This window comes from Drosophila ficusphila, unplaced genomic scaffold (assembly GCF_018152265.1).
Source record: "Drosophila ficusphila isolate 14025-0441.05 unplaced genomic scaffold, ASM1815226v1 contig_198, whole genome shotgun sequence".
NCBI classification, from domain to species: Eukaryota; Metazoa; Arthropoda; class Insecta; order Diptera; family Drosophilidae; genus Drosophila; species Drosophila ficusphila.
The window spans coordinates 6,752,363-6,778,084 of record NW_025064092.1 but is presented as its reverse complement, the minus strand read 5'-3'; the positions used below and the strand labels follow the sequence as shown (position 1 = coordinate 6,778,084).

The 25,722-nt window shown below is 46.4% G+C and overlaps 3 protein-coding genes across 3 annotated transcripts; 1 reads left to right on the top strand and 2 right to left on the bottom strand.

Moving 5' to 3' along the window:
• Nucleotides 1-4,848: 4,848 nt before the first annotated feature.
• On the bottom strand, nucleotides 4,849-14,011 carry LOC108088652 (probable histone-lysine N-methyltransferase CG1716). The gene is given in 7 exon segments (XM_017186579.2): nucleotides 4,849-5,673; nucleotides 5,738-5,903; nucleotides 5,959-6,992; nucleotides 7,663-9,153; nucleotides 9,155-9,397; nucleotides 9,462-9,951; nucleotides 9,953-14,011. Coding segments are annotated over 7 exon segments (7,344 nt in total). The 5' UTR covers nucleotides 13,708-14,011; the 3' UTR covers nucleotides 4,849-5,508.
• Nucleotides 14,012-14,679: 668 nt separating this feature from the next.
• Nucleotides 14,680-18,893, top strand: LOC108088696 (fatty acid hydroxylase domain-containing protein 2). Its single transcript, XM_017186637.2, has 6 exons — nucleotides 14,680-15,252; nucleotides 15,314-15,468; nucleotides 16,400-16,473; nucleotides 17,420-17,595; nucleotides 17,661-18,115; nucleotides 18,523-18,893. Exons 1-6 carry the CDS (start codon nucleotides 15,040-15,042, stop codon nucleotides 18,671-18,673), a joined length of 1,224 nt encoding a protein of 407 aa, XP_017042126.1. The 5' UTR covers nucleotides 14,680-15,039; the 3' UTR covers nucleotides 18,674-18,893.
• Nucleotides 18,894-18,964: 71 nt separating this feature from the next.
• LOC108088697 (glutathione S-transferase theta-3) lies at nucleotides 18,965-24,559 on the bottom strand. The gene is made up of 4 exons (XM_017186638.2): nucleotides 24,278-24,559; nucleotides 20,221-20,507; nucleotides 20,019-20,154; nucleotides 18,965-19,422 (listed from the first exon to the last, which is right to left on the bottom strand). The coding sequence occupies exons 1-4, from the start codon at nucleotides 24,393-24,395 to the stop codon at nucleotides 19,250-19,252; spliced, it is 714 nt and encodes a 237-aa protein (XP_017042127.1). The 5' UTR covers nucleotides 24,396-24,559; the 3' UTR covers nucleotides 18,965-19,249.
• Nucleotides 24,560-25,722: the final 1,163 nt, after the last annotated feature.

The following is a 25,722-nucleotide window of genomic DNA, read 5'->3' as shown; positions in this document are numbered from 1 at the left end:
CGCATAAAAATGAAGCGATTTATATGCGCGTATTTTTAATGTTTCATAATTGGGTAAGCCCATCAGAGGACGAGGGAGCCGGGGGAGCCAAAGGAACCCGAGGAGCAGGAGGAACAGGATCCGATGGAGAAGCTGGATGTGCTGGATATGCATATATATATTTGAGTATATATATATGTATGTGCGTGTTACCTTATCTCTTCTGTAAAGTGATATGTTAATGTTTGTCACACGCACACACAGATCCACACACGCGTGCCATATTAAATGTCTGCTCTTCCTTCATCTGCACTCATTTCTTTTTCATTGCTCGAAAACAAAACAACGCAAAGAAATAAGAATGATGGAAAACTTTAACAAGATTACAGCTTTCACGTATTTAATGTAAGAGGATCTCCACTGCCAGAAGGGTAAAAACTATTTGGTGTTTTGTATTTTTCCAATTCTCGTAAGTTGGCTTACAGAATATCCGAAATAATTGGTTCTCTTCGACAAACAATAGCTGGTTTTCCCGGTCAACCGGGGTGCATTGAAAACATTTTAATTCCGCATCAAAGTTAAATGCACAAGCAATTGATTGGAGTCATAATGAGGACGGGCAGACAAAAATGAATTGTGCGCACAGTGGCGAGCAATTAAAACTTCATCGATGGCACAATGATGCGTTACGTAATTACAATCGCTCACACATGCCGGGCGGATAAACTCGCTTTTTGCCATGGCTAACACACCGATAACATCTCGACTGAAAGTGTCAAGCAGGCGGCTATTTATTGGCCGATAGGGCAAAGTGGCCATAAATGAGTGCGAAACTTTTTCCACCGATAGCCAAACGCGATAACACGATAATCGCACGCTGATGATTTTCATAAATAAGCCGTAATTCATTTCTTAAATTAACAACATAATGCCCGGCGTTATTTGTATTCATTTCTTGAAAGTCTCTTTCCCAGATCCGGGGATTCCGGAGATTCAGGGGGGAATCCGGGGGAGTCCGGAGTGTCCGGGAGTTCGGGGAGTGTTCATTAAAATTGAAAAATGCCACTTTAATGAATTTATTTGCGACACTTAACACAAGCGCAAGTAAACAGAGAAAAATGATGTTCATTAACATAAAAATTTCGCTTCTTCCACTACAGTGGCCATCGTAATGGTCGCCCCAGCTCCAGATGCTCCGACACTCGACGCGATACACTGAGGAAAATCGGTTTTAAATAGTTTATTTTATGGGGAAGAACTCATTTCTTGTGAAAGGTATAAATTTGTACTTATCATTTGACTTGAAAAACAGCGTTATAAACGAAATAGGAGTTATTAGGAAGAGAATTAATTAACTTTGAAAGAATGAGGGTAAAATCATGGTATATATTCTAAAAATGTTTTACAATATTGTAAAATTCTGTTCGTATACCAGGGGCGGACGCAGGGGGTGTCCGGGGGTCCGGACCCCCCAAATTTCCTTACAGCACACGGCTTTTCAACCATAAAAACTAAAATTTTTTTTGATCGGGCCCCCCCAAACAACAAAAATTTTTCGATCGGACCCCCCCCAAAATTTTTTTCTGCGTCCGCCCCTGTCGTATACGATTAAAGTCGAAAATATTGTCTAAATATAATACAATATAATATTTGAAGAAATTATAATGAAACGTTATTAATTTAAGGATTTACATATTTATCAAAAACCACCTCCTGTTTTTGATTTTCCAAAACAAAACTTTTAAATAATCATTACATTTTAATAAATTTCAAAAATTAAAAGTAAATTTATGATCACTGATACAATTGCATAACAATATTTTTCAAACATAAGAGTTTAATTTTCTCCACAAGTTATTAACAACCAAATATTAACAAATAAAGTAGTGAGCCCCCGATTTCTGCCAGTGCCCTTTGAACCCCGCTTGAAGTCGCCTTGCTGACAGTTCGTGGGTTTGCGGGTTCGTCTTGGGGCTGGCAATTGTCATTACCGTTTCGACTATTGTCAAAGCTGTTAGCCTGCAATTGATGAGTCAATATGTCACCGAGTGACAGGTCACGTTGCCTCGCATCGCACCCCGCCATTAACTCCCCCTTAAAGTCGGTTCTCTCCCCCGCCCCGAAGAGCTCGGCATTAATTTTCAAATAGTTAACATTCAGAGTTCCGGAGGCAATTGCTTGTAAGGTAATTTAATTAATGCGAATTTCAATCAGGCCACCGCTCGCTGGTGTAATCAGTGTCGCAGCGCGGAAGGCATTTATTTATTATTATTAACACTTTTATGATTTATCTGGGGTAAAGTGAAAGCTCGAATCACATAATGCATTCAGCCTTATTATCCTCTTAGTATGAAACTATTTATTATATACACAATAGGGCAAAAAGTATCTTTTGGGGTCGATATAAAGGGGTAATAATTTGTTTTTGTTTCCTGTTAGTAAAATTTAATCTGTTATATGATACCTATATATAAATTACATTTTGATTTTCGTTACTTGTTTATGTTGTGCAAAAGGGGGACTTTTGCCTTTCATGGGTTTTAAATGAGATAATATTTTAATCTACAATTATTATTCAAAACCATAGGCTTTCCAAGTCAAACACAAGTATTCAGTTGGGTTCGCAAGGACCTTTCAATGCCAACACAATTGCTGCGGCGGCTGTCCTGTCCGAAGGACGAAGTAAGACCCCCTTTGATGGCCATTCGAGGCTCAAATTGGGTAAAGTGTCCCCGTAGCTGTTGGCCAAGTCGGCTGAGCCGTAATCGAAACTGTAAACTCGTTCGCACTCGCATGTGTTTATCGGATGTCGACGGGGCCAGAGGAGCAAAGTGGACTTGGGGGTCATGGGTTGAGAGCTGAGAGCTGAGAGTTGAGAGTGGAGGGGTCAAGAGGTCAGGCTACCAGCAATTACATTCGCCTTGTTGTCCCTGCTGCTCGGTGCACTTTGAAAACACTTCTTCGGAACCTTCGGAACCTCCTTTGTGTAACTGGGGTAAAGATGATTTCGTTTGTACTTAAAATTAGTTTCGAACTTGCAATAATGACAAAGTAACATACAATAAATGTTGTTTTATTGTTACAAAGATTGATTGATTGTTATATGAAGACAAATTTAAGGGACTACTTTTTCCAAAATTAAATTTTCATTAAAAATATGTTTATATTTAACAACAAAGATATGTTTAAAAAGGTTTGACTTTTAAATAGAAACTCAAAGCATAAACAGATAAGTAAATAATACTCATAAATGAAATTCCCAAATAAATTAATAAATTAATTAGTTAATTAGTTAATTTTCTAATAATTTATTAGTTATCTACAAGCATGTAGGATTTCTTCAGGTGCACTGGATGCAATCGCCGCCGTGAAATGCCAGAGATCGGGATCCCCGTTGTCCAGGGAGTGCGGCTAATTCAATTGCTTAGGCGCCCAATGAACAGAACCAACAATCCGCTCGGCCAATTGCTTAATGCTCCAAGTCACGTGTTCGCCCGCCCGCCATATAGCCATATAGCCGTATTGCCATATTGCCACCGCTTTCAGCGGTTAATTTGCCGCATCGACTTCTGCCCCCGAAAACCCTGTGATTTTGTGATTTGGATTCGCCCCAACAACGTTCGATTTTTCCGGTGCTTGTGGCCAGGTTTTCCCCTTTCGGTTTTTGGAAAACGTGGATTGTCGCCAGGGAAATGTTTCCGATCAAATACTTTTAAATTGATATACATACATTAATACTTTAATTCTCATATTCAAACTATAATTTATATTTATACTAAAATAATTATATTTTTTATGTTATTATTGTTAAAACATTTTGGTTAGTGAAAATGATACAATATTTACAATATATTTACAATAAATTAAATTAAATTAAAAACACGCGCGTCTTACAAAAATTGTGTTAAACACCAAAACAAAAAAAAAACTTGTTTAACTTTTCATACCCTTGCAAAAAAAATCTATATAGAAATAATGGAAAAAAAATATAACGTCGTTGTTTTTAATCCCCCAAGCATGATTTCCACAATATGGAGTTTTTTAATAACCTTTGAATGGAAAAAAATGTCATCAAAATCCGACAACGTTATCATATTACGAATTATTATAATCAAAGTCGATCAACTATATCATATAGCTGCCATATGAACAATTGTCGAAAATATAGATAATTATAAAATATATATACAAAATACCATAGCTTCGAAGTTGTTTAGCCTTTATTTATTTTGTTCGACATTTTTGATGACTTCGGTTTGCCGAAGCTTGAAAATTATTTGGGACTCAGGGCGTTCTTATATTATATGTACTAAAGGAAATTATTTTAGATTTACAAGTTGGTTTTTCATGCGAGAAAAACCTGTTTTATTTTGTTTGGAAAAAACTTGCATCTGAATATTTAACCAAAAAGATAAATTTCCTATTTACATACTCTGTAAATAATGCTGTACAAATGTAGAATGTATATATTTACTTCTCTTTAACTTAACAGACGCCTACTTCTGCTGTTTACAGTCCTGTTAATTAGAGCCGGAAACTCCAATTGGAAGTCGCTGCTAACTGTTAGAATCTTGTTAACGCAAGCTTGGTACTGAAATGTGGTTTCAGTCTGGGCTAGAACTCTACAAGCTTGCATACTGCTTATATTGTGAATATGCACTGCTTAACAGAATTTAAGGTTGTTATTCTATTAACCATTTGATTTTTTAAATATTTATTGGTAATTGAGTTTTAAAACAAAAATGAACTGCTTCGCAACTTTAGCGAAAAATCAGCTTTGAATTATTTGCAAGCCATCTCGCTCGCACTTGCAGAAACCTTACTTGCCATCTCTTTCCTTCTCATGTAAAGAAATCTCAAAAAGGCATATTTATTTAAATTATTTACTGATTAATTTATTTGCTTAGCGAGTAACAATTTGTTATCGTGACTTTTTCATAATTTCCTAATTTATTCAGTTACCCAAATCAACTTAGTATTTACAGTCTTACATTATGAATTAATTATAAATAAAATCAAATCCTTTCCAAATTATTATTATTATTATTCTTTATTTTTTAGCCAGGCATTTATTTTTGTTTTGCGATTAACCGATTTATATCAACTGGAACAAAGGCTTGTAAACAGCAAACAAAAAAAAAAAAAATATTAGGTTTATAATTACTGAAAAATTCTATAAATTTGACAAATCGCAAAGTAAGCATTCCAGTTTTTCAAATTGTTTCCTACTCTGGGAAATACATTTCCGCCTGGCATCCTCGAAGTCCTTCGAAGAGCCACAATGCTCTAGGTGTACATACATATGCCATTACAATGCTACCCACTTCGAGGGGTATGCTCCACGTTACATAGGTGGATAAATCGGGAAATCCTTAGCTAATGTGTACAATTTAAGTGTATAAATCGGGAATTCCTTAACTAATGTGTACAATTCAAGTGTAGTTTTAGCTCCGTGTGGGATTCGGTTGGGGTTCGGATTCTGGCGGAGATGTGGGAGAAGTTCTGGGCTCAACACGCGGAGGCGAAGCTCTAGAAGATGGTGCTCTCCGCCGGCTTCCGGTAGACGCGTCCCTTCTTCCGCATGTACTGGTTGATGAAGTCATAGGACTTGTGCTTCACGGACTCCGTGCACGAGAGTGGATGACCGGTCACGTCGCAGTAGCGCACCTCCTTGGTGGTGATGTGGTGACTCAGCTGCGGAAGGGAACAACCAACCAGTGAGGAAACAATCTTGCAGAAGTGAAGTGCAAGTACAAACCCTCTTGATCAGGAACTTGTAGTCCTCGTCGCTGGTGATCCTCCCCAGCTGGCAGCTCTCCTTGCGATAGGGACGCAGGAAGTCGGCCACATGGCCGCTGATCTCGAAGCGGAACTTCTCGTGCGCCTCGCGTCCACTCGTCGTGGTCAGCAGACTTTGGGAGGTGCTATCGGGTAGAATGGAATTAGAATGGTAATGGTAAACCAAGGATGCACACTTACCCCTTGCTCTTCTTGTTGCGCTGCTCCTGGCGGTGTTTCTTGGCATTCGGCACTTGGGGCGGCATCGGTAGCTTTCGCTTTCCACCCGCTGGAGTCGCCTGACCGGCGGACGCCTTGCCAAGAGCGGCCAAGGCGGCGTGACTGGTGCTGGGCGCCAGGCTGAGGGACTCCAGCTCGTCGGCCGGTGGAGCCACTCCACCCTCGGATCCCTCCGCCGCTGGCGCTTCCGCTGGCTCCTCGTCGGAGGAGTACAAGTAGGCCTGGATGGGCAGCGAGTTGCTGGGCGCACCGTCCTCCGGATTGTCAGAGGAATCGGGAACGGCGGTGGCCACGTCAATCTTCCGCCGACGGTAGAGCTCCTTGCGCCGCCTGATCTTCTCCTTGTTCTCCTTGTACTTGCGCGACTCCAGCTGGTTGTACAGGCGGTCCTCGTCCCGCCGCGGACTGATCACCCGAATGGAGACCAGGCGACTGCGCCGGAGCTCCCTCCGCTCCCGCACCTTCCCCTCAACGTACTGGGCCAGCGACTTGGAGCTCAACCCACCAACATAGTCCATGTCCACCTGGATGAGCTCGGTGGCGAGGAGCGCGGGATCGAGCTGCAGCTCGTGGAGCGGCTGTTGCGTGGGATCCTCCTCGAGCAGCGTCTGCAGTCGCTGCTCCGGACTCGGCGGCTCCCACTGCGAGATGCGCTCGCGCAGATTGTAGTAGTAGATGTCCCCGTCGCTGGTCATCCGCCAGTGCCACGCCGGAGGCAGTGGGTCCACCCCGGCGGGCAGCTTGTACTCCACGGCGGCTCCCTGGCCACCGCCCTCCGCCTCGGGGGAGAGGAGCGCCTGGGCGAGCAGCTCGGTGCGCTGGGGTGCCGGCACCGGCTTGTCCTCGCTGTTGAACCACTCGCCGGTGTCCGCGTTCTGGTAGAAGGGCAGCTGCTTGGGGTCGGTGTTCAGGTCCACGCCGAAGAACTCGCAGCGCAGCTCGTGCTCCCGCCAGTCCTCGCTGCACACGCGCTTCTCCGCCTCGTCCAGCGCCACCTGGAAAGTGGAGGGAATGGGGTGAGTTGAAAGTCGAAGTGGGTCAAGCATAAGTGGGTTGAGTGGGTTAAAGTATTTGCCACACTGAAAGCAAACTAAGCAACCAGCATAGGCATACAGCAATTGCATTAATGCTGATTAATGAGATACAGGTGGTCAAAACTATGCAACTCTTTAAATTATGATACGACAATAGAATATGAGTTATGATACAATATGAACAAAATAGAATTTATAGTGGTTTTTGCCGGAAACTATTCAGCATTTAATTTAGATGAAACACTAATCAATATTTCAATGTTTGTGTTGTCCAATAATAAGGTATTAAGATCATGATAATAATAATATATTATATAATATAATAATATATAATTTAAGTGCAGCAATTCAATATGAAATGAATATTATTTTTCGTTACTTAGGTACCAACAAATCTTAAAATGGTTTTAGGATCCACATTCATTCTCTCCTTTTCTCTATGATAATCAGGTCGCAGATAATCAGGATATCGGATAAACATTAAGATGTTACTTGACTACTAATAATTAGCTAATCAATTAGCTATTCAATTTGTAAAAATCATTTGTTTTGTTGAATATTATACTGCATATATTAATAATAATATAATAATATATATATTATATAATATTCTCCATAGATCTGCACTCACCTTCCGCTCGAAGAGACTGCGCCGGAGCTCCTTGGAGATGGTGCGCTGCGGATCCCCCATGGATCCGAGGTCGGACCTGCGCCGCCCGTCGCTCCTGGCCAGGCCGTCCATGCTGCCGCCTCCGCCCTTCGGCTGGCTGGTGATCGTGCAGATGGTGTTGTTGCCGCTCATGCGGATGGGCTTCCCGGTGCGCCCGCCGTTCGTGTCCCGCCGGAAGCGGTCCTGCCTGAAGCGGTCCCCGCCCGAGGAGCTCTCCCTCTCGCGCTGATCCTCCAGAGCGGTGCTCGCGTGGACGTGCTTCTGCTGGCGGTCCGCCTCCCGCTCGTGCTCCTTCATCTGCTCGATGCGCTCGCGCTTCGGGATGCGGAAGATCTCGGGCAGTGCCTGCCACTTCTGCAACAAGGCCGCCATTCGCTTGTGGAGCGCTGCATCCTGCACCTGAGCCTGAGCCTCTCCTGCATCGCCTGCTGGCTGCTCCAGACTGCCACTCCACAGCTGGACGCTCTGGTAGACGCGGCTGTCGTTCAGCATCGTGCGGTTCGGAATGGGCAGCGATTCCAGGGTGTCCAGCAGCGCCAACCGGAGCTGGCTGTCGTCGCCGTTCTCGCTCATCCAGGCGTGGAGCAGCCGCAGGCCATGGTAGTCGAGGAAGAGTCGCCGGCAGGGAAGCTCGCCGCGTGTGAGCACGCCCAGCAGCTGGAGTCTGGTCGGGAGCAGCTTGGCCCGCACCATGCAGCGCGAGAAGCGCAGGGTGTCCAGCTGGTTCTTCAGCCCGCTGCGGCTGAGCAGAGAGAGCTCCTCCAGCACATCGGGATCCTCGAGCATGGCGTGGAACTTGTTGACCTTCGGCTTGCGGGCGGACTTCTCCGCTGAGCCAGCGGAACCACTGCCACCAGTGGGCTTCAGCCAGCGACCCGCCTTGTACTCGCGATCCTTCGGCTTGGGCTGCTCCTTCCGCTTCCGATTGCTCGACAGCGGCAGCTTGGTCTTCAGCTTGGACCTCACCTTGGTCTTGGCCGTCGTCTTGCGCTCCTCCTCCGCCTCCGGTCCGAGGTCCTCCTCCTCCAGCTCCGCCTCCACCTCGCTGTAGCTGTCCACGTCGAGCTGCTCGCCCTCGTCGGAGTCCGGCTCGCCGCCAATCCAGCCCCGGCAGTTGGCCGCCTCGCAGTAGCAGCGCTGGGCGTCGCGCCCGTACCGCTGGTACTGGTAGTCGAAGGTGATCTCCTCGCCCGCCTGGATGGGCTTTACGCTGAAGAAGCCGATGCGCAGCTCCCCGTTGACCGTCCACTTCTGGGTCTCCGCGTTGGGGTCGCAGCTGTGGTTGATGTACCGCGAGATGTTCCCCTTGGAGGTGGCGTCGATGATCGCCTCGCCGCGCAGCGCCATGAAGTAGTAGTGGCGGTTGCGGTCCTTCGAGTAGAGGTGCTGCCGCCGCTCGAACTCCTCGCTGTCGATCACCTCGCCCACGTACTCCATGATGAACTCCCCCGGGCGGGATCTGCAGCTCCGCGGTGATGCCGCAGCCCTTCTTCTCGGTGCGGAAGACGCGGCAGGGCCAGCACTTGTGCTGCTGGAAGCGCTTGTTCGTGCAGCGCTGCCCGTTGGTGCAGAGCGGTCCGCACTCGATCATCAGCATGCGGTTGATGCAGCCGGCGCCGCAGCTGAGGTGGCCCTGCGCCTCCTCGTCGCCGGTGAGGAAGCAGTCGCACTGCATCTCCGCGTTCTCCTGGCTCACCTTCGAGGGGAATCCACCAAAGGATTAGTTACTTAGCCTTTGTGGGTGTTTAATGGTTACTCACCTGCCTGGCGCATCGGTAGTAGTTCTCTCGCAGCGGCTGGAAGGTGTTGAGGCCCTCGTTGCGGAGGAACTGCTCGTTGATCGCCTCAATGTTGGCCAGCTCCGCCAGCTGCTCGTCCATGCTGATTGGGGCCAGGGCCATGCTGGCCACGCCTCTTCCCTGGCTGGACCGCTGGCCCTGCGGCTTCTTCTTGATGCGATGCGAGCGCCGCACTCCGCCTCCCTCTCCTCCTCCGCCTCCCGTGCTGCTTTCCTGCGAGGGATTCGTGGTGGAGCCACAATCCTCGGGATTCGACTGCGTTGGCGAGGGCGAAGGCGTTGTGGCCGGCGTCTCCATGTTGGCCACTCGCTTCGCGAACTCCTCCTTCTCGGGATTCGCGTCGCGTGCTGCCTCCTCCTGCCCCTCCTCCCGCTGCTCGTCGTCCGCCTTGTAGCCGCGCTTCAGGAGATTCACGCCGTCCTCGATGAACTTGGCGATGTCGGACAGGGGGATCCCAGCGGCGCATCTTGCTGCCCGAGGAGGTGGACTCGGAGGACTCGGTCTCCAGGAGGGCGGCGTGCAGGGATTCGGCCGCCTTCTGCGACTTCTTCTTCGGGTTCCCCTGCGACGCACTCGAACTGGAGTCCAGCGAGTTCTGGCGACTCAGCACTCCCTTCGCGGCCTTCCGACCGCGCTTCTTTCCCGGCAACCGGAGCAGGGTGTCGTGGAGCGGATTGGCCGACGCCTTGGGATGCATCGAGAAGCGGCGCTTGGTCAGCGGAATCGTGGTGTTCGCGTCCGCCTGGCGATCCTCGCAGATGGTGTTGCGCCGCAGATCCCACTTGGAGCTGGTGCGCTTGGAGGAGCACTCCGAGGAGGAGGAGACCGGCGAGCTGGCCGCCACCAGCTCCTCCGTGGGCGTGCTGCTCTTCCTGAGATCCTTGGCCTCCTCGCAGATGGTGCTCCTCCTGGGATTCAGCTTCTTCTTGGCTCTCGATCGCTTCGGTTTCCCGGCGGACGTGGGCAGCTGCATGGAGTCGGAGCTCGGCGAGCTGTGCCGCTCGGGCTTGGGTGAATCCTCGTAGACGGTGTTGCGTCGCGACTTGGCAGCCTTGCTTCCCAGCGATTTGGAGTGACTTCCTCCGGCAGCTGGAGGGCCGGAGGCAACGGGAACGGGCGAGTCCACCTTTGGCGGGGGCTTCTTCTGCTTCTTCTTGCTCTTCTCCTCGAGACGCATCTGGGCATTGGCCTTGTCCATCGCCTTGAACATGGCGTCGCACTCCACGAAGCCAGGAGCGAGTTTCTCCTTGGATTTGCCAGTGGATGTGGGCTGTTCTCCCTGCGGCTTCTTGGCCACCTGCTCCTCCTTGGGGGCCTCTGGTGCAGATTCATTGGTCGGTGGGCCTTTCGAGATCTCTGGTGGCTCCTTCTTCGCTGAGTTAGCCCCTTCCGACGTGGCTTTGGCAGTTTCCTTTTCCTTCTTGTGTGCGGAATCAGTCGAGGATTTGTCCAGTTGCTCCTTTGCTGATGGAGCAGCTTCTGTTAGGGATTTATCCCTTTCGGTTTCCCTCTTGGAAGTGGAAGTGGCTTCTTTCGAGGATTTGGCAGTCTCTTTTTGTTTGGCGGAAGTGATTTCGTTTGCGGATTTCTTCGATTCCAATTCTTTTTCGGAAGCAGATTCTTTTGAGGATTTGGCTGCCTCCTTTTGCTTAAAAGAACTGGTTTCTGAGAGGGATTTCCGTGGGTCCTTGGGCTTCTTGAGCGGTACCTCCGCCGTGGACTTCTCCAGTTCGGCAGGTGAAGGGGTTTCGGGTTCTCCCTCCTTCTTAACCGCATCAGAATCGCTTTTCTCAGGTTCCTTCTCCGTCTTGAAGGGGAAGTCTGCATGGGTCTTCCTGCGCCTCTTCTTTGGCACGGCTTCCTTCTTCTGCTCCTGATCGACCTTGGCATCCCTCTTCTCTGCCACAGTTGATTTCCGCCTTTCCTGCCTCCTTTCTCTGGTTTCTGGCAGGGATTTCGGCATCTCCGAAGCGTTTCTGGTGCTCGTCTTCGCTGCAACGACGGCGGGCTTCTCCTCGCCGGCTGGTTCAGTCTTCAATGCAGTCACTTCGGTCGGGAATTCAGTCTCCAACGTCGCCTCCACTTCGGGCTGCTCCACTTTTGTTTGTGCTTCTCCGCTTTCCGCATCTCGGGTGTCAGCTTCTGGAGTTGGCATCGCAGGCGCCGCGGTGTCCACTTCGGTTTGGCGAATCCGCTCCGACTCGGGAACAGCTTCCTCTGGTTTCAGTTCCAATGGGCTTACAGCTTGGGGGAGTTCTCTATTGACCACCTCCAGCAGAGCTTCTTTACCTATTTCCTGCTCCTTGAGTTGTTCAGATGGTTCCTGCTCTGGTAAGATGTTTTCTTTGGGTGGCTTCGCTTCATCAATTGGATTTTTACCCGGTTCCTCAGCGGGCTGAACATCCACGGTGGGCGCTGTCTTGGTTCCAGTAGTCTCTTCTGGATTTTCGGCATCTTTGGAAAGCAGTTCTGGCTTAGGAACAGTGTTGACTACCAGTTCTTGGCCTGGAGCCACTTCGATGACCAATTCGGATTGTGGAACTGCTTGGGTAACCAATTCTGGCTTCGCAACTACTTCAATGGTTAATTCTTCTTGCGATACAGCTTCAGTTTCATCCTTCGCCTCAGGGATGACTTCTTTCGCAACAGGAGCCATCTCTTCAGACTCCGGAGCCACTTCTTCCACCTCCAATGGAACTGGCTCGACCACTGGTGGCTCTGGCTGAGCTTCATTAAACGCCTCCCGCTCAATGATGATTTCCTCAGTCTCCTGCATTGACTTCATCTCGGCTTCCACAGCGTCCACCTCGATATTCGCGATGATGGACGACTCCGACGGCTGACTCTGGCTGTCCTCTATGAGATCGATGAGCACGTGCTGCTCCTCCTGGTCCTGCGACTCCTCGGCGGCCAGGATCTGCTTGCTGCTCTCGGCGGCAATCTCGGCGAACGTCTCCTCGAGCGTCTTTCCCTGGCGACCGTTGCCCTGTGGCTGCGCGGATCTTCTGCTGCGGCGTGGCGCTGGCGAGGATGACTCGGCTTCCGGTGGACTGGCCCTCTCCACTGCCACATCCACATCCACGTCCCGCTCCTCCTCGGCCTCGTCGTCCGCCGACCAGAGGCTATTCGGCCCACTTAGCACCTCCACCATTATCTCCTCGAGATCTTGTTCCGGATCGGAAGCGGGACCCTGCTTGTCCACCGCAATGTCGAGCACCAGAGGCTCTCCCTCGGCTGGTGGCTCCTGCTCCTGCTCCTCCGCCTTGGAACTCTCCGATTCGATCTCGATAAAGATGATCTGCGAATCGGAATCGGAGTTATCCTCGGCGACGATGATTCGCGACACCTCCTGCTCCTTGTCGGGCTGCTCGTCCAGTGCGTTGTCGTCCTGCAGGGCCGGCGGTTCCACCTCGGGCGACGAGGATGAAGGCGAGTTCGCCGAATCGGAGGACTCCTGCCGGCGGGACAGATTCAAGCGCTTTAGCGAAACCCTCAGCTTGGATTTGGGCTTCCGTTTGGCAAAGTCGGCTGCCTCGCCGCTGTCGCCACTGCTGCTGCCGGTGGAAGTGCTCGTGCTGGTGGAATTGGTGTCCGAGTCCGAGCAGATGGGCACAATGGCCACCGGAGCAGCTGCTGTTTGTTGCTGTTGGACCTCCGCGAGGGGCTGACTTTTCCGGGGACGTCCTCGCTTGCGGGCGGCCACCACTGGCGGCTGGTTGGCTGGAGTCTGGAGGGGATTGGCCGGTTCGCTGGTCACCTGGGCCACGATCAAACTCTGCGTGGGCCTCGGCTTGGCGAAGATTTCCAAAGCGGGCGGCGGCGGTGGCGCCGGCAGCGATTGGTGGCTGCCATCGAACATGGAGAACAGGCGGCTCACCGAGGATGCCGATGCGGATGCAGATGTGGATGCCCCAGAGGAGTGGGGATTGGGATTCGAGTCGATGCGCGCCTCGATCTGGATCTTGTGCGCCTTGCGATTCTTGTTGAGCAAATCGCGGACATCGAACTTGATGATCTTCTTGCGCGAACTGCGCCGACACTCACTCTGCCCGCTATCCGGATCCTCCAGCTGCGGACTGGGCGACGGATCCCTTGGCGGATTGGGTGGCGTGGCCAGGGCGGCAGATGCTGCTATTTTCGGCGGACGACCGCGTCCGCGGCCACGTGACGCAACTGCAGCGGGAGTGATCGGAGTGGAGTCCTCCATTTCGCAAGAGGGCGTGCGGGGCGGGGAGTGAGGTCACAAAAAACGGAGCACGGCGATAAGCGGCTGCTGCAGTGGAAAACACACGCTACTGAGGTCCTTTTCTAGTGTCCAATTTACAGGGCAATCTGTGCTTGTTGTGCCATCGTGCGGTAAAATTTACAGCTAGCTTCCAACTGCACTTGCTGTCAGACACACACACACACCAACACCGACACCAACTCACAGACACATCCTTCGATTTTTCTCTGCCCTCCGCTCTTCTTCCTCTTCCTTGTTTACGCACTGGCACGTGGCCAGTGTTGGAAAGGCGTTGCGGCTTGCGTACCTGGGAAACGTACTGTAGGGGTGGCTTTAAAAATATGTACCTTCTACTGTTTTCTTTGGAGTTCATATAAATGTAGCGTTAATTATAATAGTTGATTAATAAACAAATTAACAATTTTCTAACTTTTCAGTTTTTAAGGGCATGCACGTTGAAAATAATTTATATAGTTTTAAATTGTCAAGTAAGGCAAAGCCACCTCAGTTAATATTGTTATACAAATTTGCCCGTCTTTGGTTACCCGAAATTCGTCTTTGGAAAAAGTTTTCATAATATACATTAAGTGATTATAATTTTTTTGTATATACAAGTTTTTTTTAAATAATTTATTAACACCAGTAAAGCCGTTGATCTACAATAATGAAAATGAATAAGTTTCAGTTTTTAACAAGGCAGTTAAATAGTTCTTCTTTTTTTTTGCAATAGATTACACATTAGCTTTAAACCTATCAATTATAAATATTTGATATAAAAATATTCTCAATATTTAAAAAATGGAACATAGGTACATATATTACCATTAGTTTACCAGCACTATATAAAAGATGGCAGTGACCGAACCTATCGATAACAAATATATAATTTCAAATTTAAATGCGGAATTCGTTACTTGGTTATCTAAAATATATGGTCACACTGAAAGAGTTGTGTGTGTGAGTGAGAGAGGGCGAAAGCTTTAAAGGCGGATAGCCAAAATAAATTTAAAATAAACGTTTCACTTCATTTTTAATCTTCAATGTCTCAAAGTTAACAACAAATGCGAATTGTTTATAAAACGTAATACAAGTAAGCTTTTACCAAGCCGGCCGGCTAAAGTCGCACACACGAATGCCAATACAGCTGGAAAATAGAAAAATCGAAGTGCGGTAAATGTCAAGGACGACGGAAAAGCCACAACAAAGGGGAAAACTACGAAGTGAGATAGAGAGAGAGCAACAACTGAGAAAGTTGTAAAGTAAAACAAGAATTTTAAAAATATTTGTGGAATAACTTAGCAAAAGACCGTAAACATGTCGAATCCGGCACACGGAAGACCGCCAAACAACTCCGGCTCCTCGTCCTTGTCCGCCTCGTCCTCCTCCTCTTCTGCCGCCCCCTCGCCGATTTCGGTGACCGTGCAGCCTGGAAACTCTGGAAACAGCTCCTCCCCCTCCTCCTCGTTGGGCGGTGGAATCCTAAAGGACAAGGTGGGAATGCCGCCGGTTTACCTCAATCTCAATGATGTAAGTCCCACGTCCTAGTAACTTGCTAGCTCCTCTTTGCATTCCTGGTCCTTTCCTGCAGAATGCCAAGGATCAGACAACACCGTCCTGTTCACCGCTGCAAAACTGGGACGACACCCGCACCGCCGACGTCTGGCTGTCCTCGCTGCACAGCGTCATCTTCATCATCACCTGCGCCCTGGCCGCCTTCATCCTGTTCCGCAACGTGCTCACCTGGTAACTATCCGGATTCCAGAGAGAATACATCCAGATTCTTAAGGGAATTTATTTGAAAGCCACTAAAAAATGATGAGAACTTTTAAGGAATAATTATCCGGTTTCCGGAGAGGATTTGCTTTCTTTTGAATTTGGCGCTCTCTATTCAAATGTGCTCTAATGTTCACTCATTCATCATTTGATCCGATCTCGGAGGTTCCATACCCATAAGTTTTATCTCAACGCATTAACGATTTAGTTTAAACCTGTATTATAAACCCAAAGGCTCTTAGCAAATTAGTATAGTTTCCCTAGATTAAGCATTTCCAACTGTCCGTGTTTTATTATACCCGGATTTACCGAGGAGAATACAACATTTTTATTTGTTTAAGCCATAGTATTCTTATTTCTAAGGCTCTCTGACCCCAGATTAGTCTATTCTATAAAAGTTTAATTTATTCGAAATTGCACTATCTTGTCATGAAAAGAGAGTAACTGAAATATGTCCGTCTGTTTGTTTACTTGAAAAAGCTTTGGGTTGCGGATTCCGATTTTATTACAGACCTTTCCGAAGGGTCTTTTGGGTACCTTTGCCCAAATAATTATAGATTCCCAGATACAGAAAACAATATATTTATGCAGAAGAAACAATATGCAAGAGCAGTCCAGGCTTCGGTTCCCGAAGGTAGACTTTCTTCTCCACTCCCTCGCTCTCTCTTTTTTTGGCGAGAGTCGGGAATTAAGCCGAGCTTTGATTCGGTTAGCTGCGCTTTTCCACGCGATCCGGCGATCAAATTCGCCAGTTGCGTTTGCGACGCTCAGTAGCAGAGTCGAAAAGCACAGGGCAACCGAGCGAAGAGTCGGGAGAAAGCCAATTCTACAAGAATCCGAACACACAAAGAGTGCCAGCCATGGAGGATAAATTCATGGAGGTTTCTTATATCTACGCCAGGCATCTGCAGAGCTTCTGGGGCGCCTCCGGGGACTTCTGGCAGTCGCAGTGGGACAAGTTCATCGACTCGTTCGGTAAGTGAAATTAAACAAATAGTGCAAAATAGGGAAAAGGGGGAGAAATTAATGGGGAAGGGTTCAGGTGAATGGCGAGGGAACGGGGGAGGTGACAAACTAAACTTTGCTCCTCTCTTTGTGCTTATGTGATATTGTGCAAATTGCAATTCTCAGCCAGCGGCGACAAAAAATGTCAACATCAACTGTTTTGTTTACTAATTCCATCGCACAGACACAAAGATACGGATACAAAGATAAAAAGATACAAACACAAGTGCGGGCAGAAGTGCTGCCAATTACGAATATGATTCGCCGCGTTACTCATTCGAATTTGAATTCGTCAAATGTAAAGTACATAAGCCGAAATTATTTTGAATTATTACCATAACTTTATTTGTCCATTGCAAATATTTGTGCATTGCACAATGGGCTCAATGTTCCTAGCTCATCGCTCTGAACTTTGGTTAACTTACCTTGCTGAAACACAAAGCGAGAAGCTGTTGAACAAACAGGCTTCTCTATATAATATCAATGTGATTTATCATGGGTCTGTTTAATTGTGGTTCCTTATAGCCTTAACAATTTACAATTCACACCGTTTATTGCCTTAATGCATCTCCTATATTTTGTCTTTATGGGTTTATTCGCCAGCTTTACTATATAAAAGTATAAAGTATGCAGATGGTATAAACATTCATAAGCTTTAAAAACAAGCTGCTTAATTGCTATTTATTGTGGCTCAATTGAAGATGTGGGAATTATATAATCTTATGTGGATATTATTATCCGTTGTATATAATTAAAAATTACAAACATCCAGCTCTTAATGATGAGGAAAATACATGTTAACCTATGTATGACCAGTTTTATAAATAATGTACTTTTAATATTTGCAAAGGTCATAAATAATCTCTTGCAGAATTTGTTTCTATATTTATATATTTAAACTGCATCATTCTTCCAGGCGATGAACCCATGGTGCTGTGGGTCTTTGGGACCACTATTTTCACGATGATCGTCTACTGGACCGTGGGCACACTGTACACATTCATGGACCTGACCAACCGGCCCGCCTGTCTGCGCAAGTACAAGATTCAGCCGGGAACCAACGAACCGGTGGAAGTGCGTCGCCTGCTGAAGGTTTGCTACCCATCGAAATGGCTGTCGAGATTTAATTGACCCCTGCACTTGACCCCCCATTTTAGGTGATTTGGTGCGTGGTCTGCAACCAGATCTTCGTGGGAATACCGCTGGCCTACGCCAGCTACCGGCTGATGGAGATCCGCGGACTGAGCGACATCCGCGACCTGCCCACGTTCCACTGGGTCTGCTTCGAGCTGACCGTGTGCATCCTGATGGAGGAGCTGGGCTTCTACTACTCGCACCGCCTGCTGCACCACAAGCACATCTACAAGTACATCCACAAGCAGCACCACGAGTGGACGGCCCCCATTTCGGTGACGGCCATCTACTGTCATCCCATCGAGCACATCTTCAGCAACCTCCTGCCGCCCTTCCTCGGCGTCTTTCTCATGGGCAGCCATGTGGCCACCGCGTGGCTCTGGTTCGCCCTGGCCATCCTCTCCACGCTCAACGCCCACTCCGGCTACCATCTGCCGTTCTTTCCCAGTCCCGAGGCACACGACTTTCACCACCTCAAGTAATTATTTGCTTTAATGCAATTACTTCTCGGAGTAGTTAGACAAAATCTCTAGATGTTATAAACCTCCTAAAAAAATTACTTAAGATAAAGGCCAAATGCAGATGTTCTATATTTTAGGACACCCTTTTAGTTACCTTTTTAGATGGTTTCATACCACCAACTTAAGAGATTTGTATGCCACTTGTACATATTTGCTTGTCAAAAGAGCCACTGACATCTCTTAAATCCTAAAACCTCTGAAAAAGCATCTAAAAGTATGATAAGATGTATGTTTTAAATCTAAAAGTTCTACTGTCATTGGAGTTGCGATGCATTTTAGACCTCTAGAGATTTCTGTGGCCTCCTTTAAATATTAACCTATAACAAAAGAATTTGAAGATAATTTTACCCTGACCTTCCTACAGATTCAACAACTGTTTCGGCGTGCTGGGCGTCCTGGATCGCCTCCATGGCACCGACTCCCTGTTCAGGGCCACCAAGTCGTATGCGCGCCACATCATGATGCTGAGCTTCAAGCCGCCTCGCGATGCTTTCCCCGATCCGACGATGAAGTGAGCAGACCGACAGACGGTGTTTCTTGTGCACTGCAAACGGGCACTTCACCATCTGTGTATACAAATTTTAATTGTGATATGACAAGGCAGATCCTATTTTGTACACCTCATATGTAGTCGTTGTGCAGACCCCTAGAATCCCGCACACGCGAGCACCGCTCCCCCAGAGCGAATCCCCCACAAATGTTAATCGAGTCGAATAAAGCGTAAATGTAAATGTATAGAAAAGGCGAGGAAGTTGGCGCTATCTGTGAAGGAATGTCAGTAACCAACATTAACAAGGTTTCTCTGGTTTAACAATCATAAGCGTACTTTATATACGAATAATTAAGATACATATTTAACAACTAAGTTCTAAAGTTATACATAAGTTTTTTTCGCAGGAAAACAAGGATGTACAAATTATGGGGTTAGAGAAAAAAAAAGAAAGAAAGTATAGTTATGGGAGGGCTAAAACTTAATGGATAGGGGAAGAGCACATATAATCACAAAAAAAAAAGTCAGGGGTTAAATAGTCGAACGTCTTAGGGAACTAAACAAGATTTGTGGACAGTCCGAGGGTGGACGGGTCCCTCGGCTATTGCTTCACCGCCTGGGCGACGCCCTGGTGCTGCCCACTGCCACTGCCCTTCAGCTTGGACTCGAACTCCCCGAGGACCTCCTTGTAGTGGGGACCCAGCTCCTCGCGGACCGTCTCGTACCAGCGGGCCAGCTTGTTGCGGTTCTGGAAGGTGTTGTACCCAATGGACTCTGCAAGGAGAAAGGTAATTTCAGATATAGTACAACATTTAACTACTTTCTTAAAAAACAATTTGAAATAATTAGATTTAATTATTATAACAATTGCCATATTCCTCATTTGGGCTTTAACGATTTTTTATTATTATTATGTATAGAAATTATCCACAATTAACGATTTTTATTACAAACTAATAGATTTATAAATGCCTCCCTTCTTTCAAATATTTTGCAGTATTTAAGTCAGTAAAATTATTTTAGTAAGATCATTCGAAAGCAATAAATGTAAATTGCAGGCTTCTATTAACTTTTCTACTAAAACAAAGATTATTTTTTACCTTCTTTAAAAATGCGAACTAGTTATAATTTAAACGAGAAATGTATCATGTAGTTGAGAAGGAACGAAGGGAACCTAATTGAAACAATTAACATATCTTTGCTGTTTTTAAATACATACCAATTATATTACACATTCGTTAATTCGTTAATACTGTGTAGTAAATTAAATTTAAGAGGTATAGTCATTTTACAGACTTTAGCTTTAGCTTTAGGAAGCCAGTGGCATTTTCTTCTTTTCCTTGCTTTTAGTGGAAGTGAAGGATACTCACTTGGCTGGTCGATCTCGCAGATGGCGCTGAGGTCCGCGTAGGAGATGTTGTCGCCCAGCATGAACTTGCGGGAGTTGAGGAAGAGCTGCTCGAACTCGTTGAGCGTGTGCTCCAGCTGCTTGCTGGCGAGATTCACCTGAAATGGCCGGAGATCGGGGGTTAGTTGGGCCACAGTCGGATCATCGGGAGCGCGGTCACCTACCGCATTGTCGGCTGGCCGGGTCTTCTGCAAATAGGGCACCAGCCACTTCTGCTGGAAGTACTCCGTGGTGGCCACGCCCATGTTCGTCTGCTGCCAGGCCAGGTACTCATCGATCCTGCTGCGTCCGAGGTGGCGCCTGGGATACCAGTGCTCCGGCACCAGCTTCTCGCGGGAAAGATGCCGGAAGATGGCCACGTTCTCGGACAGCTGGAAGCCGTGATCCGTGATCGCCGGCAGCTTGCGGAACCGGTTCACATTGTCCCGGAACTCGCCAGTCAAGTGCTCACCTGGAATTGGCCAAGAGAAAGGGGTGAGAAGGTGGGAAGGTGATCCGGTGAGATAATAATAAGCCCATTAAAAATATAATCCATGTTGAAATCTAATAACATCACAAAACTTATTAGTTTCGTTTAAAGCGGAAAGGTTTTGTCTTCCATTTGGTTGTCACACGTTCCGAGAGATTAATTTACAAAAAGAAAAAGCTGATCATTTATCAAATATCAATTTCCTTATGAGTAATTATTTTTGTCCATTGACACTTTAATCTAGTAACATCAAAGGTTTTAAAAGTATTACTCACGTTATTTTAAATCTATTTAAAACATGGTTAACATTATTAGTCACTTGTTTACTTGGCAGCAATTTGATAAATTATAGTCGCTTATCAAATAATATTTGATTGTTGTTTTTTGAGATAGGTTGATTTTTGACAGTACAACATTTGCCCTCAAATAAAAAACACTTTTTTAAATTATTGCTTATTATTTGCTTTCACACTATTGTAGGAGTATATTTATACATGCTTTAAAGATCGAAAAAAATAAGATTCGTTTTTTTTTTATCAAATTGGCTGTTCATAAACTCTCTATAGTAACAATTAGCCATTCCCAAACACGTTCTATGTATTTTTAATTTAAACTTCCACTCATAAATTTGATAATTATTTTCCGTTCTTGAGCTGCTGCGGCAATCATCCGATCGGCGGAACGCCTGATCCAAACGAGATATTGCTAGACGAAAACAGGTGAATCACTGGAATCACGGGCCAAAAGTTTGGGGAACCGATAGCGATAAGGAGGAATGGAAAAAATATTGCCCTCAAAAGAGGGGCGTGTCTGGCCGTGCGAAAGGCAAAGTCATTGTCAATGTCGCAAGTTGGCCCACCAAGGTCACGAAAGTGGAGTGGAAGTCCCATAAGAGAAGCTTTTCCGGGGAGTGAGAGTGGGAAATCGTGCGGCACTTGCGGGGCTTTCGACTCTATAAATACATCCGTTCCGATTTGGATTCTGGATGGGTGCACAAACAAATCGGAGGGCCACTCCCACTCCCACTCCCACTCCACGCCATCCCATCATGATTCGGGTGGTGCGAATAAACAAAGAAATTAACTGAGCATTTCATGGAAAACTAATTGATTAAACAGCAACTGTGATTCCCGGCATCAGCTGATTGGATTCGAAACAGCAGTGGCAATTTTTCAATCTTATAATTGCTGTCATTTGGAAAATTAAAGCGGCATATGACGGCTCTAGTCGATAGGGACTGCAGGTCCATCCAAAGGGTGACTCGTGAGTGATTCGTGATTGACTGACTGATCAAGATTGCAGCTGCCCACGAATTGCATCGAAAAGCCACCGGAAGCGGGGGGATTATTATCGCAGGTGAATTGTGGCTACAGGCAATTAAAGGCAGCTTGCTTAAACTGGTTGTTAACTCATTATCCCCAATCTGCCATGAACATCTTTAAAGGTTTACAGTCATAGTCTGTCCCAAAAACTGTAGATATAGTATACAAGTAGAAAGCCCTATAGTTATTTACCATAAGCCTCTATAATAAACCTTTATAAACTGCTCCGTTCTCTAGGAACTCAGCGGGCAACCAACAGATTACTTTGAAAATCGGTACATGAACTTTTATAAAGGTAACAAGACTGCATACCAACCCATACAAAAAAAACCCATTTGTAAGCACCCCACCAACCTAATATGACCTCTTGTAACTCAGCTGCTAGCCTATAGATTACTTTAAAAATCGCTGTAGGAACTTTTAGAAAGTTGACAAGACTGCATACCAACCCGTGCAAATATATACCCATTTATAAACACCACACCAACCCAATATGACCTCTAGTAACTCTGCTCTCAGACCATTGATTGCTTTGCGAATCGCTAGGGCCACTCGTAGATAACTATCCCGAGGGCATACCAAATTGGGTTAGAAAATATCAATTTTTATGACGCCAATAGAGCAATCGCTGGCTTTACTCGATTTCCACTTGATCCGAATTGCAGTGGAATCGTAAACTCTCGACCAGATTAGATTCCTTGCGTCATGCTCGGGCGGCATGAAAACCAACTGAGCAACCGGGTGAGCTGGGCAGAAACACCGGTGGAACAAGAGCTCCAACTACAACTACTACCACTACTGAAAAGTGCTTGCCCCCGCATCGGAGTCTTTAACCTCCACAAGGTTGTCTCCACTCGAATGCAGCGACGACTCTGATTTCTAAGCTCCGCAGAGCTCTCCGATCTCTCGGCTCTCCGGAGTGCAAAGTCCAACTGGCGGTGCAAAAAGATAAAAAAAAACAAAACAAAAACTATATATGCATATGTTATATGTACTAGTATGTATAAGGAAAGAGCGGACCTGATATACATATAGAGGAGTGGAAAGCTCTCCTTGGGATTAGCATAGCGAATATCCCGAGCCGATATCAGATGCGGATATTAATTTACCAGACTGACGTCAACCGAGAAATGCAAACCCGACCAGATTTACACCCGATTATATATGCAGCCGTTAATGGGCAGCAGTCTCTCCGATGGCTGCTGGCTGATTGCATCCTCGCATCAATTCTGCACTTTATGGCGCTTCCGCAACCTTGACCAAGTGGAAAACGAACGAACAGCACGCAGAACTCGAAGACCCCGCGCCCCTTTCAATTATGGAGTCTTTCAACTCGCCAAAGTGCTAAGCGCACGCGCAGCTTGCCAAACAAACTGACAAAACATCAACAGATAGAAGAAAAACACAAACGAATGGTGAAGAAAAAAAAGAGCACACTAGCAAACACAACAGCAAATCTGAAAAAAAGTTATTGATAAGTGTCCCAGTTTGGCGAGCAGGTGATAAAACCAGCGCAAAGATCGGTTTATAGATTCCCAGCAGAGTAAACACGACCAAAGTGCACTTTGGTTTTTCGGGTACAGTCAAACTAAAATAGCTAGTAATGAATAATACTCAATCATTCCGATTATGATGAATTCAAAAGATACGATTTATACGTGAAAAACTATAAACTTCAAGAGGTTTATGGTTTGGGCTCAAAACAAACGACTTGTACATTGTATTATATTGTAATTTTGCTTTCAAGAGGTTCGACTGTTTGTTTTCGCAGCGGTTTTGCAGGCAGGCGATAAAAGCGTGAATCGAAAGCGATTAAGCGGTTTTAGGATGCCCCATAGGGTTAAGTTTAACAGTAAACACGTTCAAAGTGTACCGTACCGCCTGCAAAATGCCTGATCACTCCAAAATTTTCTAAATTTTCTGTATTTTTGCAATCGTTTTAAAGGAAACCTCACGTCTGAATTGTGGTAAACAAATTCCTATTTTTGGCAAATAAATTAATGGAACCATCACGTTTGTTGTGAACTAATAAATTCATTAATCTTTGGAGTGTACAATCTCGAAACTCAATTCTAGTGTGCCAGACTTGTGCGATTGTTTTGAGATTAGGTGACACTATTCAAATGATTCGCCTGGCTGCGGCTGCAACGGCTGCCCACTTTCGCCTTGGAAACTTTTCGGCTTGAACTGTGGAATTTTTAACGAGCGGAAAATTTATTTGGAAACTCTCCGTCCGTCCGCCGAGTCGAAAAATATCGAAAACCGACGAGCGGCGAACAAAGGGGCAGCATAAATGCATGGGAATGTGTGACAATCCATGGGTCGGGGTCGACCTTTGGGCCCCAGACCCTACTTGTTTGTTTCTTTGATTGTTTATACTTATTTCGAGTATCTTGAGCGTCGTGTGCGTGAATAGGGGCACGTACTCACCTTTGAGCATCGAAATGGGTATGGCCTCGAAGGGAATTTTGGAAGCCTCCAAAAGGATATAGAGCGCCCGGCTCGATTGGTTCAGAAAATCAAAGTAGAACTTGAGTGGCTGCGACATCTTGATGGCTTTGTTTTTCTTCTTCGCTCTGCTAGTGACTCCAACTGTGACTAGTCTTAGTTGCGGACTAAAAAAAAAAATCTGCAGATCCCAATCCAAATTCGAAATTCCTGATGATTCGAAACTGCGATCGCTGGGAACCGGACTGTTGACTGTTGGATTTTTGCTGCCGAACTGAGCTCGCAGCGCTGTCGCTGCGACATTTTAAACGCAACGCACGCCGTCGACGCCGACTGCGCGGCGGCAGAGGCAGCGGACTTGAGGCGCAAGAAGGGGGGTTTTTGGGGGTGGGGGAGGCGCATTCATTAAATGCGCCGCAAAAACAAGCCAGCAAAGCGGCTGAGCTGCCGCAGCTCAGCGATCACAACAAGACGCGAACGAATGAAAAAAAGGCGAACACAAAAAACAAAAACAGAGACAAAAAAGACCGGCTTCTTGTTCATATATTGCACATGGCCCCCTGTTCCCCCAGCCCCTGCTCCATCGCCCCTTCTGCGACGACTCTGCCTGGCGCTGTCTGTACTCTCTCGACGAATTCGGAAAACGGGACTTCGCGACTGAGCTTCCCACTCAAAAGAGGGTGTGGCCCCCAGCAAGTGATCGTGGGATTTTGGATACTGGATACCCAAACCGACCTATGGTAACTCGAAAAATAACCACCCGAATGATCTGGAAATGAATTGTAGCGCTCTTTGGAGATTTTCTAGACCGCATACCAAAAATCGTGTTGACAGTCACGTAAACAAGTTGGCTGTAAGAGGTTCAAATATTCAATATGAAATGAAATTTTTTGATGGTGTAATAAAACTGAAGGTTTTTATACACATCAATCTTGAAGGATACAAAATCGCAAAATATACTTTATATAAATATTTATTATTTATTTTCGATCATTTTCGAAAAAGAGTATTTCACGTGCGCCGTGCTCGTGAATTTTCTCGCTGTTTGTTTTGCTTTCAGTGTTTTGTTGCTGCGGCTTTTCTTGTTTTTGTTTTGCTGGTTTCTTTTGCCTTCGGTCTTCGGCTTTGCCTTTTGCCTTTTGCCTTTGTACTGGACTATCTTCGATATACCTATCTGATTCGGGCGTTATCTGGCAGCGATTTCCAATCAGAAAACGCTAAGTATTAATAGGTATTTAGAAGATTCCAGCTCCACCATCTCCCCCACTTTTCGTATCTCCGCCTTGTTATGTTATCTTGTTTACCGAAACGGAGCCAATGGCAAATATACCATACCATACCATTCCATACCATACCAACAAGACCCAGAACCAGACCTCCTATGTACACATATCGGTCAGCGAATTGTTTTTGTTTAACCACAGAAC